The following is a 15,588-nucleotide window of genomic DNA, read 5'->3' as shown; positions in this document are numbered from 1 at the left end:
ATTGAACATGTAAACTAGCCTTGCCCCTCTGCACGACCGGAATAAATTTGCATGTTATTATGGACTTAAGTAGGAGTCTGTTCAAAAGGAATTGTGCAGTCTTCATAAAATAGCTGTATGATAAAGCCTAGCCTAAGCAATCCAAGCATACCTTGCATCTTTATAAGGTTCACTTCTTAAGCAAGGTTTTCTCTGTGAAAGAGATTCAACAAAGATACTTGCAGAAGTTCAAATTATAGTGAAGACTTTGTTTTTAGGAATAACTTTCCTTTTCTCCTTAACCTTCAGTGTTGTGTGGAGACTAAAAGGAGATAAAAATGTTCAATGATCTCCTTGTTTCAAACTATAGATACAAAGACTTGTTTTTGTTTGTAGAAGATAGAAAGAGCTCTTGTTGTTTTGATGCGTTGCCATAGAAATCTGTCAGCAATGCTCTGGTTCCTAGTAAAGAATGTATTGCTATGTGTAAGTAATACATGTAGTACTATACAAAAGTTTAATGCAGGTGCAAATGAATGCCACAGTCTAAGAATGCATTTAAGAATAAAAGTGTAAAAAGTTGTTCTTAACAACAAAATGTTGTAAATGAACAGAGGATAAATCTTCAAAACACCTGCAGTTCATCTCTGAACATTTGCACAGTTTATGAAAGAAACTCGATCAGTGTGTCGTTTCCTGGATAACTATTGAGAGATTTTCTGTAGGCCTCGTCAAATTCTTCAGACAGAACTGATAATGAAGGTCAGATTTTTTACCAATTCAATTAATTTTACAACAGTAACACTTATTGAAAGTCATTAGTGTTGTTGAGGATTTCTTGTCAGACTGTGCCGACATTTCAAAGCTGAAAAAGATGTTTGAACCACATTAGAGAAACATGAGAAAACAAACTTCTTCCTTCACAGTTTTGCTATGTGGTCCTCTGACAATTCCAAAATGGCTGCAATGTATTTTTAAATGCTCATTGGACAATTAATCAGCATTACTCCAAAGAGAGAGAGATGGATACATAGATGGATGGAGGTAGATGTTTGTGGAGAAAGAAAAGAGCCTCATAGACCAGATGAATTATTCTTCATTCAGCATGGTTGAGGTTATCTTTATATCTAGACTACCAATGTTCTCTTCTCTAGGGATTTGTCAACTCTTGTTAGTTTGAAAGAATGCGTTTATTCCCCAAACTGCCATTTTTGTACCTCCTTCTCTTGTCATTCCCTGCTCTCCTTCTTAGTAGCTTACTCTACTCTCATATTGATGCATTCATTCATCATTCATGTGGCCGATCATTAAGGGACTCCAAAAGTGTTTGTTTGTGTGAGTACCCTTTGGGAAATGGTTGCTCTCATCCTTGATTTATGGTTTTGTGTGAAGGTCTCTGTATGGTAGCACTTACCATTTTATCAGGACATGCAAACAATGGTTTTACTTTTGGGAGGTCCACCCTAATGTCCCTAAACATGAGGGACATATTTTATTTCTGTTTGCCTTTAAGGATAATGGATGTTTAAATATGTCAAGGTCTCTTTTCAAGGGTACATACAGAGATTTTAATCTGAATCTGGATGTTTTAAAGTAACATGTGACAAATTCTGAAAATGTCAGCGGCGTCTGGAGTTTTTGTAATGGCTTTTAATGGTTGGTGCACAACTTCTGCAATCCGATTCGATAATATTCTGTCTGTCATTACACACTTACTGTACATTTACTGACACACAGTTTCTCTGTATCTCTGTCTATCTCATGCACTCACCAAGGGGAGCTCAGTGGGAGCTCATCGTCTATACACCCCTCTCCTCCCACCCATATGATCGACTGTCTCTCTAGGATCGCATTTCAGACCATTAACACCATTAAAAACCCACTAAAGCCACTAAAACCTCAAAGAACCAGCAACCATTTAACCATTAGGACCCATAGGAAAAAAAACAGCCTCACTGGCGGGAGCTTACAAGCACTGTTTGTTAGCAACATGAATTTAGTTAGCATTTAAAACTCAGTTAATATGTATGCTTTTTTTTTTTTTTTTTCATGTTTGTACTTTTTCGAATTTAGGTTTTAAAAATCGGTAATTGATATTTCTTTTTGTTTTTGTTTTTTTATTACTGGAACAGTTTTTACAACCTCACTGCAATATAACACCTGTCTGCTTTAGGTAAGGGAACGCTTACTAATTGCAGTTTCCTAGAAACTTCCCTCAAAAAATCTCCACTAACCTTGTAAGGTAATAGTTTAAAACTGTAAATGGAAAGGTAGACTGCTGTAGACTTGGGTCATTTTATGCTTTTTTTTTTTTTATTTGAAATGTAATAAATGTTTGGCTTAATTATCTTGTGAGAATTGCATATTGGTCTATGCATAATTATGTCATTATTCATTGTTAAAGAATTTCTTTAAGAAATTAAAAGAAGAAAGGACACCTTTTGTCCTGATTGTAACAAAAGCTTTTTTGTTATATCATTTCAATTCATGACTTTTTGTTGTTTTGTTTCTGCAGCAGCTGCACCACTACCTATGTGTTGGAGGAGGATGAACCATCCTTTCTGGAGGCTATCGACTACAGCGCGGAAAGCAACGACGAGGACGCAGAGCCTGAAAGCTATCTCTGCGGTGACGTCCAAGAGAATTTCGATCAGCTGTCAGACTCTGAAACTCTTCACAGGAACTAGTGTTAATCTCCCTCATATGTGGTGTTTGGCAATTAGTGCTTGGGTTATTAGTTGAACAAATTTAAGATTTCACTCTTCAAACAGGAATATGCATCACGTCCTACTATGTCTTGCAGATAAATAATCACACCTGTATTCTGTGAGGGATTAGTCTTGGTCGGGCCTCTGTTAGCAGCTTGTTGCTCCTCAAGGTGCATACACCACCTGCCTTTCTCTTCAGATATATTAGCATTAGCAGCTGCAAGAATAAGGATGGATTTCACTGAATGTTTTCACCGTTTCAGCACCAAATTACAACCCTCCGAAGCCTCAGACACCATACAGCCTCTGAGATTCACATGTACATAATCGGAGTGATAGTATATGAAACTCCTCTCACCTGCAACAGTATAATAAAAAAAAAAAAATTAAAAATCTCCTTTCCAGTGAGAGAACCACCCTGCCTTCTTAGTGAAAGATTGGTGAGCTGTGCTTGTGTTTGTGTAAAATCACCTTTCTTCATTTTTCACCCTTCACATTTATCCCAAACCGAATCTATTGTCACATGAATGTAAAACATTCACATCTTTATGGAAATGAATCTTATTCCTGATGAATTATGATACCAACACACAAACCTTCACGAGCTCAAACACGCACAGCAGTTAAACATTTAGACTGAATGTAGACTGTCAGTGTTTATTGTTTTCTCAATCCACAGTATTCTAAAGCAGTATGAACAATAAGCATGATTGTCAGAAACCAAAAACATTTATTTGCACTGTTTCTACAACCACTAAACACTTGAAATAAAGAACAAACCTGAGAGTAAAAACTCATTTTATGTATTACATATAATCACCTCTAAAGTACTCTGAGCCCAGTAAAAGCTGATGCTCACATTAATGTGACAATAAGAAAAGATAAGACTGGAACTATGCCACCACTTTATCTTTTTTTTTTTTTTTTTTTTGGGAGTATACGTTTTGCTGATTTGCAGAAAGTCTTTTCAGTAAGAACAGATGGTGCTGCTTCTTAACGTGTGAAATATTTTGAATTTTTGTTTTTGCAGATGTGTCTCTTTTGGATTTGCATGGCTTATTGAAATATTTTATTGGAAATACTTTTAATTTATGAAATCTTTCATATGCATCCTGCATGTTTGTATGACTCATTTTTAGTGTATGAATGAAAAATCTGTGTGCCCATGATTTTAAGTTGTCCCGTTATTCTGCTCAGCTCTTTAAGTGTGCTTCTATCAAATCTGTCGTTTTTCTTTTGCCCAACTTATTTCCTCTCTTTTCTTCCATCCTTAACCTCTTTAATCTTCTTCTATCCTTGGATTTGACGTCCTTTCACATTTCACTCATGAGCATCTTAAAAACCCTGAACAATGTGTGTGTGTGTGTGTGTGTATGTGAATTTATTTTATTGTAAAACTGTGTGCTATTTTATTTATGTTTGGAACAGTTGACGTTTACACCTTGTGGGCTGTATTTTATTTGATTGTAAGCGAGCAGAAATGGTCTATTTAAGTTGTGTGGCATAAAATTGATGGTAAAAAGCAAGTATCGGGAAATAAATTGTGAACATGAAAAGCTGTTGTATTTTTCTTTATTTTGAACTTATTGTTACCTACATTGTAATACAATTGTAACGTATTGTTTCTTGAATCATCAACTAGATGAGCACAAAGATTTGTCCTTGGGAAGGTTTCTTTTTATCCTTTGGGAACCAGCCCTAGATGAACAGACTGAATTATAGTGAGAGGAAAATGAGACTCAAATAATGGAGCAACTGTTCTACTTACCGACTATTTAATTCGGATCATTTTAACAGGTATTATAATGATTTTATATTTTATTGCTATATATATACACATTAAATTGTAAAATTATGGACCTCTTACAATAAACCCTGAAATTAGATCATTTATTTTGACCAGACTAGCTCAGGTAGTCAGATTATTGGTGATCAATCGAGTTAGTTATGCATGTTGTGTTTTTAATCAAGTTTTTTATTAAAATCACGAGTTTATTCATGTCCAAAATCTTTAGCACTAACATATTTTTGCAGAGTTGGACAAATGTCAAACTTTTAGTTAATTGAAAAAGGCCGCTGCATGAACTGCAGTAAAATGTTTTGTTTTTGTTTTTTTATCAGCGAGCTGCTGCAGGGGTAGATATGCTCGAAACAGTTTGCTTGTATTGGCAATGATTATCTCTAAAGACAAGTGTGCAACTAGGAAAAATGTCTGAAGGAAAAAAGCATCAAAAAGCTGTTTTCAATTGAAGGTGTAATTGTAGAGCAGAGCTCCATATGCAGAGGCTGAGGGGCCATTCAGGGTTTGATTTCTTATCTGGGCCCCTTGCTGCATGCCTTCCCTCCTCTTCGTCAAAACATTCTCTGGAATAAAAGTCCACTGGCACCACAAAATCTTCTAAAAACGTTGGTCAGGTATTTTATAATATTATAGGAACCTGAAAATAAAATCTCTCCATTCCAGGCCCTCGTCATGCTTTGATGATTAATTATCTAGAATCTTAGCAGTACTCCTGACTTGTGGATCAGGGAAGTTTCTGCCGTTGTCCAGAATAAAAGTACACTGAACTGAAATGTAAATGTGAGTTAAAAAACACAATCATTCTTTGGCGGCATTATTCACTCTTACCAATACTCTGTTCTGTAGACTAAGATTCACTGCATCAGCATGTAGTGCTGATGTAGTGAATTATGGTGTAAACCATGATTTAGCTGATCACAGCTAAATCATGGTTTACATTAAAACCACCATTAAAAAATTGATAAAATTTGGCTTCACGCTCTGTTTTCTCAATTATCAATTTTAACTTTGACAGCTTATTAAAGTTATTTAACTGGGTGAAGAAGAGAAGAGAGCTATGAAGGACTCTACTGACATTTCTGTGCATTCTTGTACAATTTATAGCTGCAACTGATGGAGTTATAAGAACACAACCATGAATAAATATGGTATCAAAAGACTCTAAGAGCAATATTGTCCAATTACAATGTAATTGTTATTTGACATAGGACTGTTTTTGCAAGTTAAGTAGGTTCAACAGTATACTGATTGTTTTTAGATTAACAAAATTAAATGCATTTGCTTATCAAAACAGCAGTTCTAGAGAAAGAATGAATGCTTAATAAAGCATATGAACTTTTTGATGTTTACCTCCTGTTTATAGAATGTCAAAAAAAAAACAAGACAAAAAACATAAATAATTGCAACAAAATAAAAATAAAACAATTTTGAATTAACATCTGATTTTAGTTCAGGTAAATTAGAGAACACATATGAACAAGATTATGTGAATGTAATATCTAAACAAACCCTGCAAACTGAATAGAAATAGGGTGGGGATGTTTTTGCTAAGGATACATTTCAAAGGTCAAAATTGAGCTAAACTTTTTTGTTTAACCAGCTGTTATAGCTTGAAATATAGTATTATTACAGTCAATAATACTATAAAAACAATATTATTACAGCCAGACAGAAAGAACGTATGGTTTCTTGTGTAAACATTATGCGATCAGTTATTGACTGACACTAGCTGCTATTTTACCATGGGAATCCAGATTTGAATGTCATCTTAATCATTTCTTGTGGTCAGTTCTGTGGAAGCCCAGTTTTGTTGTTAGAAGTAATTTGAAGACAAAAAAACATAAAGGACTTAAAGTAAGTCGAAACCTCAACAGTCCCAGTTAGAGACATATTTGTTGTCTATTGTATTGTTTTTGTTATTCAGTGCTGGGCTGTCATTAGTGGTTGCCTCAGTTATAGGAGACAGGAAATGTAACCACTAGCAACATGAAAAGATCATTCTCACTGACAGTAGCTTGTCAATTATGAAACATGTCCTCCAAGCACCTGTAAAGATAGCCTGTGTTGCTTTGAATTATAATTTTGGCTACAGCAGATTCTGCTTAAAATGGCAGAATTAGCCAGTTCCTCAGGGATAAAATTACACCTGAGCCTCCTCTGTTAAAGTCACTCAATAAAGAAATATGAATATCCACACTGGATCTTTTTTTAAATGTTGGATTGCAAGACATAAGAAGAAACATATGCCACTAGTAGATGCTTCTGTTTTTGTGCAATGCTATTTTTAAACCAGTTCCAGGAGAGTAAGGTGATCTAAATCTGGCTTTTGAACTCATTTAAATGTCAGGATTCAGCTTGCAGGTACATGCGTAAGAACTCAGATTTCAGGTCACAGACATTCAAGAGACTTTCAGCATGTAAATGTAAAAACACCTATCAAGATTAAAAATTCAAACATCCAGCTTTTGAAGAATGCTTCTCTCAAATTTGCCTACTTGTTGCTCCTTTGGTCAATATCAGGTGGTGTTTTACAGAAAAAAAATATAATAATGAAAATAAAGACTAGAACAGATAAAAAAAATATGTTTATTTTGTTTAAATATGGAAGTTTTACATAATGTTTAGGCCAATACCAGAGATTTAGAAAGTTATATAGCATTTTAACTTTAAACAAAGATTTAACCAATTGATGTTTTTAAATATTTTTAAATTGTAGCTTGCTCTCTGATTGGTTGATTTACTTCTACATTGTTGCAGTGCATCAGTGCATAATAGAATAAGGCCCCCACATATTTATAAGTCATGTAGAGATTATGCAAGTCTCACTTTTTATTTGGAAAAAGTGTAACTACGGTAGTTCAATTACAATAATATGGTGGTTAAATTGTTAGTCCAAGAAATTTTTCTGTGAAATTCTATCAGGATTTAGTTTACCCTCAATATGTTATTTAAAATATGGTTTCCATATAAGGAAGCACAGATAATTTAACATACTGCCATATACGGTAATCAGATTGTAGCTACAATCAGACTTTCTCCATCATTTTGCCCAGACACAGAGAAAAATGAGCTAAGCAGTTAGCTTAAGCTAAGGTAAGCTTACCGTTTTAATGCTTCTTCAGACATCAAAAAGTTTTTACTGACAGAGTTCACATAAAAGTTAAAAACCACTGCAAAATGAAAGCATTTTTTTTTACCTGAAACTTTATGCTCACGAATGGCATCTGCTACCACACATTCATTCAAAGAATTTGGTTTGAAAATTGTTTGATTTAATCGGAAAAACTGTCACATCCTTCACATCTATGCATACCTTCTAGTTTTTAATAAAGCCTTTTTATGGCAAACAGGAGGATTTTTGAAGATTATTTTTAGCTGGCAATTTTTAATTAGTCACCATTGGTATCGAAACTATAGCAAACCTTTAAACTTCCTGAATATATTTAGCACTGTTGGGTCTACATAGTCCTGTTGTCAACTAATAAAGCATAAGTAGATACTCAATCACTCTATTTCATTGGCACAGTTGTTCGACCATTTGTTCGGCTGTGTACCTCCGCTGCTTAAGTGCACCGAGTAACATAATCTTTTTCTTCTCAGGAAATGACAAGGGCAAGGAGGGAGTGACAAAAAGCCTCTGCAAATGTCCTGAAAATAAGCTCTGAGTGATGCTCAATGTAAATGGATATAAGTGGACAGGAAGACTCAGAGAGGGGAAAAAGCGAGAGCAAAAGTACAGAGGAGGACGAGAGGAATTTGAAGAGGTGGAGAGGCATGTTAATCTGGGAAAGGCAGCGCAGAGAGAAAAGCTGCTTTCCGCTTTAAGCCCCACGCCCTCACTTCCTGTCCCAGCTGTCAATCACAGGTTCTCAAGAGCATCACACAAAAGATGGCCCTCTTTCCTCCAGCCTCTGCCACAAACACCAACACAATCCAACCAATTAAGGGAACTGGTCAAAAGAGGGGACATTGTGCATGCTTATGAATGTATGAGTCCTGCAGAGGTAGAATGGTTTGAAGTGCTGCTGCAAGTTTCTCATGTCCAGCGGAGACCACTAATTAGGAATCCCTCTCCCTCTGCCTCTCTGTGTCTCACGCGTTCTCGCAGGCACTTTGCCCAATCTCTGTCCTCACACTGATGAGCTCATTGCTGTAGTCAAAGTGTGGCTCAGTGGGCGTCTAATATTGTAGCCAATTAGTGCTGGAGTCTGACTTGGCAGCTTCTCTAACTCACTGGTGGTCCCACAGAGGGACAGAATGACTCCCTGAAAAGGTACAAGTTCACAAAGAACAGCCCAACAAAGACCTGTGTGTTCAGGCTGCGTGTCATGGCAGAGCACAAGGGAAGGGTAGCTGCATGCGGGTGTGTATGTGTGTGTGTATGTGGGTGTGTGTGCATGTTGAATATTGTAATTCGTGAGCAGAAATCTTCAATGAGGAGTCACTGCAGATTATGAAGAAAAGAAAGGCTTAAACAGCCACATAACATCCTATTTCACCTGGACACCTGTAACAGTTTTACTTTCAACACTGGACAAACACTTTCCTTATTTCATTACAGAAGTCTTTAAGCAGATTTTATGAAATTAAATTATTACTTGTCAAAGTGGCTACACAATGTCCTAATCCCAGTATTATTATTGGTGGGTGGCACATAGCATTTGGTACCAAATGGCTTGATTTCATGCAAAAACAGTGCAAAAACACAAAATATTGAAAATGTATGAAATGACGAAACAAAACGGTTTTGGAGTAAAAAATTAGAACTTTATTTGTGAAATTACCAACATAAAGAATTATTAATGCAACATTTGCCTATTGTAAAGAAACCAAACATATTTGTGTATATCTGATTTTTGTTGGCATCAGTTTTCGAAGAAAAAAAATCTCATGTCATAGACAAAAGATTTTTTTTTATGTGTTATGCATTTATTTTTTGTTATGCATTTTAACAAAAATTAGCTGCTCATCAAGAGAAATTCAAATTACTTCAGTATTTAAAACAACAAAGGACAGTCATATTTATTAAATGTAGTACAATATGACTGATGATGGAAAAACGTGTATCAAATACAGCAATTTAAACAGACTGTACTTTATTATCATGTATGTATATGAATATAATTAGTTTCAGTTGATCCCATGTAGCAAAAGTGTTAAGAAAGATTGATATTGTTGATGGCCATTATAATCTCCAGGAAATATCTATGTTAATGTTTTAATTGTTTGACTAAATATTCAATAAGACAGAGAAATAATAGGATCAGAGTGAAATTTGAACCACCATTGTTCTATGATTAATCTGCAGAGCATCACAAAATGTAAAAAAATAACTGAAGTGCTTACAACGGGAACTTTTGCAGGACAATTACATACATGCTGTTATTGTCTTGTGTGGCAGGTGTAGTCTGGTCACTATATTCATTACTATTAGTATTCCCCAGTCGTTTTATATGTGAATGAACTATGCTGGTTATGAAACTTGGAACTGCCTGCAGACCTTTGACCTTACCAGTCAGAATGCTGACTACAAGGGGAACTCTTGTTGCATTTCCCACTGGCAAAAATACAGTTTTGCAGTTCCAATGGATTGCAAAACTGAACTGTGCTTAACAGAGACGTGACATCATTTTCAGACCAACTTCCAACACAAATCAAACAGCATGAAGCCTTAATGTGGGGGCCAAGTATGGCCTCCAGCAAGTAATTATAATGTGAGTTTCTCTTGGATTGCAAGTCAATAAGCTTACTCATTTCTGTAAGAAAAACAAAGGTTGTTTTTTCTTAGAATCTGGAAAGATTGATGTGGTAATGAGGTTTTGTGTTTAATTTTTTGGTGCAGTTCGCATGTCACTTTGGAGTGGTACATAATGCTGATGCCCTGATATGTTTTCAACAGGTTAACAAGTGTAGGATTTATACTATATACATACATCCTTAGCATATTGGTTTTTACGATCAAATTCTTCTTCAGCACCTACGGAAGGGGAAAATGAATAAATTAGCTGAAAGCTTGGCAGTTCATATTTCAAGAAGGTCCTTCTAATTTGTTTTTCTTATTTATGTCTTATTCTACAAATAACATAATTAAACCACCCTCAACCCAGAATTTGGTTATTTTGTGGCACACTGTAGTAAATATCTCATTCTCTTTGGATTTTGTAACAGAAAAAAATATATTATTTAACTGACCTTTGACAGATTTTGTACTTGAAAGTGTTTTGCCAAACTAATTTTAAACACCAAAAGGTTACATATTGATCCTTTTTCAAGTACAACAGACTTTAAAGTACATACAGCAATGAAAACAGTATTCACTTCCTAACTATTTTCTTTGTTTGTTTGTTTTTTTTGGGCTAATATGAGACGGATCTTTACATATTACATATCAACCATGTATTTATTATATGACACAAGCTGTCCGCAAGATAGACGTGAAAGAAGGCATTTTTTTTTAAAACTTCTCATGCCTAAAGTAAACATGTCACACAATGGATTGCATCTCCTGCCAGAGAGCCACTTGTGATTGTACTCTGGAGCGCCCTTTTGCATGGCTTTTTGTCAACTGTCACCAAACAGTGCAAAATCATTGGCTTTGTTCACTTGCGCGTGCAATTAAATAACAGAAACGCCAGCTCGTGACAGAAGGATGGGAGTCAGCTTGGCACAAATGCCAGATGCAAAAACACGATGTTAAAGTCAATCGGCCTGGAAACATTTTTACAAGCTCACGTGGATTCGCCTTCTCGTTTGCATATCAATGGTCATAGACAGTACACACACACACACATGCATAATTGGTTACATAGGGAGCAAAGCCAACTTGCACCTCTCGTTGCCGTGGTAACCAAAGAGACTGATTTTTCTAGAAGCACTTACTCACATCCCGTCTGTTATTTACTTGTTTGTTCATTCATTCCTCCATTTAGCCTTCCTCTTTTTAACAACACTCTCTTTCTCCCTCTCTCAGCGGCTTTTCAACCCATTTCCATTCCCACCTCTCATCCAATAAGATGCCCTACTAGCATGCATATGCAAATGAGGAATACTTGACACCAATTAAGGATAATTAAACAACGAACAGCATTGTGTCCAGCAGCTGGATTCATGAGATAGATGCTTTTATCCAACAAGATGGAATCTAATGCTTGTGTTTTACATTCTGATGGGCTGAATGGGTATTTTATTTTCTTAGAGGGAAATTAAAATATTCCAGGAGTTCTTGCTTGATTTGATCCTTTTTCAAGTACAACAGACTTTTAAGTACGTACAGCAATGAAAAAAGTATTCACTCCCTAACTTTTTTTTGTTTCTTTCTGTTTTTTTTTTCTTTAGCAATAGCTTTAACTTAAGAAATCTCCCATGAATTTCCCTTTTGGCCTCTTTCTTATTGTTGAATAATGTACTACAACAAGTGAGGCCTGCAATACTATCAATGACCTCTTGGAGTAATTTTGATCGGCTGAACATTTCCAGGAACATGCACTGTTGTTTCATGTCTAACCCGTTGTGGGTAATGGTTTTCAGCATGATTTGCTGGAGCTAGCTTTGTAAACCTTTCCAGACTGATCTGTGTCAGTGAGTATGTTTTTAGTTTTGTTCTTTAATTTCTATAGTTCAGGGCTATAAGTGTTACATTTTATATTTGTATGCCTATTTTATATTTATATTATCAGATGGGTTGTATTTAAGTGAATATTTAATTTTACAGAGCTGGGGATAAATAAGTTCAGGCATCACTGGAGAAAATTTACTAAACTTTCTGAAAAAGGTGTTTAATTATGGATGATAAGGAGGATAAATACAGCAGAGTGTTGTTAGTAAAAATATCTCTTAGAAACTGTCTGAGATTAAAGTTTGTTTGATGAGCTGAAACACTGAAGTGAGACAAAAATGCTAAAACAAAAACATTCCTGTCTATAAAAATCTGTAAGGGGCCGAGTGCTTTGGACGTGTTTGCGTACTTGAACCTCAAACAGTGCCTTACGGCTTGTTTTATTCATTTTTTTTGTTTTTGCACCCCATCCCTTTGGACACACACACACACACACACGCACGCATGCACGCACGCACGCACACTCACACACACACGCACACACACACACTTCAACTCACCCCCTGCCACCACAGTTTTCTCCAGGGTGTATCAGGTTATCGCTGGTCGACAAAGCAGGAAACAGGAAGTACATTCTGCTCTGTAGACAGAACTCTGGAGATATTCGATGGCCAAACATCACACACATTTATGCTAAACAACCATGCAGTGCCTCTGAACAAAAGTCATGAGAAGGACATCCAAAAAATTCTTTTCATGGCATTTAAAATAAACATCTTCGAAATTCAACAAAAGAATAATTGAAATGTTAGCTTTCAACCTTCTTTCAATAACTTAGGCAGGGTTCAAGCAATGTTAACACAGAAAGTAAAGGCTTTAATACTGGCTGCTATTAAAGCCTTTACTTTAATATCCCCAGGGAAAGAAATGTTAATGTCCACCTACACATGCAAGAATTTGGAAAAGACTCATTTTAAAAGAATTGTGTTTTTTTAATTAGAAATTTTAAGCAGCCGATCTGCTTTTAATAAAAATTATAATTAAAGTGTGCTTTGAAAAAGTTCCAGAATACCAGAGAAATATTGACAGCAAAATGCATTACTTTGTAAAAAAACGTACCTATTATTGTTTGACCGTTACTGAGAAATTCAGCAAAGGAGGTAAAGATGCCTCCCTTTCATGTCAGCATTCTGTCAGGTTGAGTCTGTGAAAGAAAAGAAATCCCGGGAGACGACAAGCTCTGATAGTCCTGTGTCAGCGTCCAGTAAGACCTCAGACCAAGGCGACCTGAAGGCGTCAATGGATGGACGCCAGTAAGGTCCCCAGTCATAACCTTTAGTTTCATATGTTATGCCTATCAGCACATAAAACAAAGAGACACACATAAAACACATTACAATCAGTCATTCACAGTACAGAGATAGCATAAAGTTCATGGGGCAGTTAAGGTTAAACAGAGTGAGTGCTGATGATGAATGGAGGGAAACACAGAGACAGACTGGCACATACACTGTCTCAGGAGGATAATTAATATGTAAGATGCAGTACACCTGCCATCTGAGTGTGGTGGCCTCCATCCCGCTTCATATCTTCAATTCTGCAAGGTCAGTATGTGCTGTAGCAATATAAAACAATGGGAAAAAATATTAAAAAAAAAACAAACAAAAAACCAAGTTCAAAGAAACTAAGGTCCCTAAAATGGACCTGCTGCTGGAAATATCCTGCCATTGTGCTTCGGTGGCTGTGAAACTCAACTTGGGTGGCAAGTTGTTCTGAAATGATGACAATCATCTTTAATCGTATCGAAAACATTGAAGAAACACTAAAAGTAAGTTAAAGGATCAGCAAAATATGTCAGCAATAACAAAACAGCAGAGACAAGAGAACAATAAATGACTCTAATCATCTGCTTATTTTGTTCAACTGTAATCTGAAATTTATGTTGAATCTGTATCTTGTGCTGAAAGCAAAGGAGACATTTTTTTTCAGGGTCTTCACTTAGAAATGGCTAATTTCTTGCTTATGTGCAGAAAAGACTTGGAGTAAGTTAGGTTATGATTTATGCTCAGTGGCCACTTTGTTTGGTAAACTTATATTGCCTATTAATGCAAAACCAAACCACCCAATCACACAGAAGAAGCAAAATGCATCCAGACATGTAGATGTGACATTCAAACCAAACATCAGAAGGAAATGCAAAATGTATACCTACGTTAAGTATTGCCTGTCTATGCTGACTAATTTTGACCAGTTCATTGGTTTTAATTAAGAAGTTATTTGGGATTAGTATGTACTAATTAATAGTAAAAAGGCTAATGTTGAGTGAAAAACGTTTGCTCTTCATTGTGAACTAAAGTGTTCCACAGAACCCACTGAAATTGACAACATTGTACAAATTAATTTTACCTTTGGTACAATTTGTGATCAAATATTTGCAGTAGGGTGAAACATATAACCAACAGGTTTTTTTGCGTGGATATGTAGAAAGGTTTGTCCCATCCCCTGAAGGTATATTTAAGATGGACCCTCTTTTATAAATGGTTTCCCAGACGGTTCTGTCCAACCAACATCTGGCAAAATTATGCTGGGGAATATTAAACATCCATCTCAGGTTAATGGTACCAGTGGGAGTACAGCATTTTCAAAGACTTCCCGTGTTCAGGAACATATTGCATGGTTCAATGCTTAACCAGAAATCGGGAAAAAGAAAATCGTCGGCTGCATTCTCGGACACTTGCTCATCCCAGGAAAACATCCTTTTCCCCAAAAACTCATGCTGATCAGATGTTTGTGTCACGTCATTTGGTCTGTGTCAAACTGAAAGGGGAATTTTTACTTTGTTGTTGGATTTCTGGACACCTTAATTTGAGCACTGGTAAAAAAAAATTAAAAAAAAAATCAAGACATTAAGAAAGTAAAACTTTAACTAGCAAGAAAATCATGTACTTTGTTATTTTTCACAATGTTAAGGTACAGTTCTGTGACTGCAAAGCTGAAACAGGATCAGCTCCCTTCAAAGCACCAGAACTTCCCCACCTGAGATGAAAAGCAGAGATCTGACCTCTTCATTCCATATCGCATATGTTTCTTGTCCAGCTTGAAATCTCATTCATGAAAGTCACAAACAGGGATGAGAAACGTCTGTGTCTACTCTGGGCAGGTTTGCCTTGAAGCTGAGAAAGGAAACAAAGCTTGAAGAAAACTGTCCTCACAATGTGAACTTAGTATCTCAAGCATTGTGAGTATAATATTGTATTATTATTTATCTTTACTTACAGCTAGAATATCTCACACAAAAAAATAATGCAATATGTGCAAAAACCATGGAATATGCTGTTCTAATTCCAGATATTAAATGATTTAAAATAAAGCAGGAGACTGCAGTATGTCCAGATGGTCCACTTTATAAGATTTTATGACAACAGCACATAATACATGTACCATTAAACGTTTTGACTGAACAAGCCAAATAATGTTGTGAACATGTCAGTGTTTCTCAACCTTTTTTTGGGCCAGCGTCCCCCTATCCATTATCCAGGTCCCTC

The 15,588-nt window shown here is 36.0% G+C and overlaps 1 protein-coding gene across 2 annotated transcripts in view; it reads left to right on the top strand.

Moving 5' to 3' along the window:
• agtpbp1 (ATP/GTP binding carboxypeptidase 1) overlaps positions 1-4,243 on the top strand; it is a 28,229-nt gene extending 23,986 nt beyond the window's left edge. For both annotated transcript variants that reach the window (XM_044111072.1, XM_044111074.1), the window contains exon 26: positions 2,495-4,243. In XM_044111072.1, the coding sequence (XP_043967007.1) occupies positions 2,495-2,666 (172 nt within the window). In that variant the 3' untranslated portion in view covers positions 2,667-4,243. The remainder of the gene's footprint in view (positions 1-2,494) is intronic.
• The last annotated feature ends 11,345 nt before the right edge of the window (positions 4,244-15,588 follow it).

The sequence above is a fragment of the Gambusia affinis genome, linkage group LG03, assembly GCF_019740435.1.
Source record: "Gambusia affinis linkage group LG03, SWU_Gaff_1.0, whole genome shotgun sequence".
NCBI classification, from domain to species: domain Eukaryota; kingdom Metazoa; phylum Chordata; class Actinopteri; order Cyprinodontiformes; family Poeciliidae; genus Gambusia; species Gambusia affinis.
The sequence above is the reverse complement of the archived record's forward strand: the minus strand, read 5'-3'. Positions and strand labels throughout refer to the sequence as shown.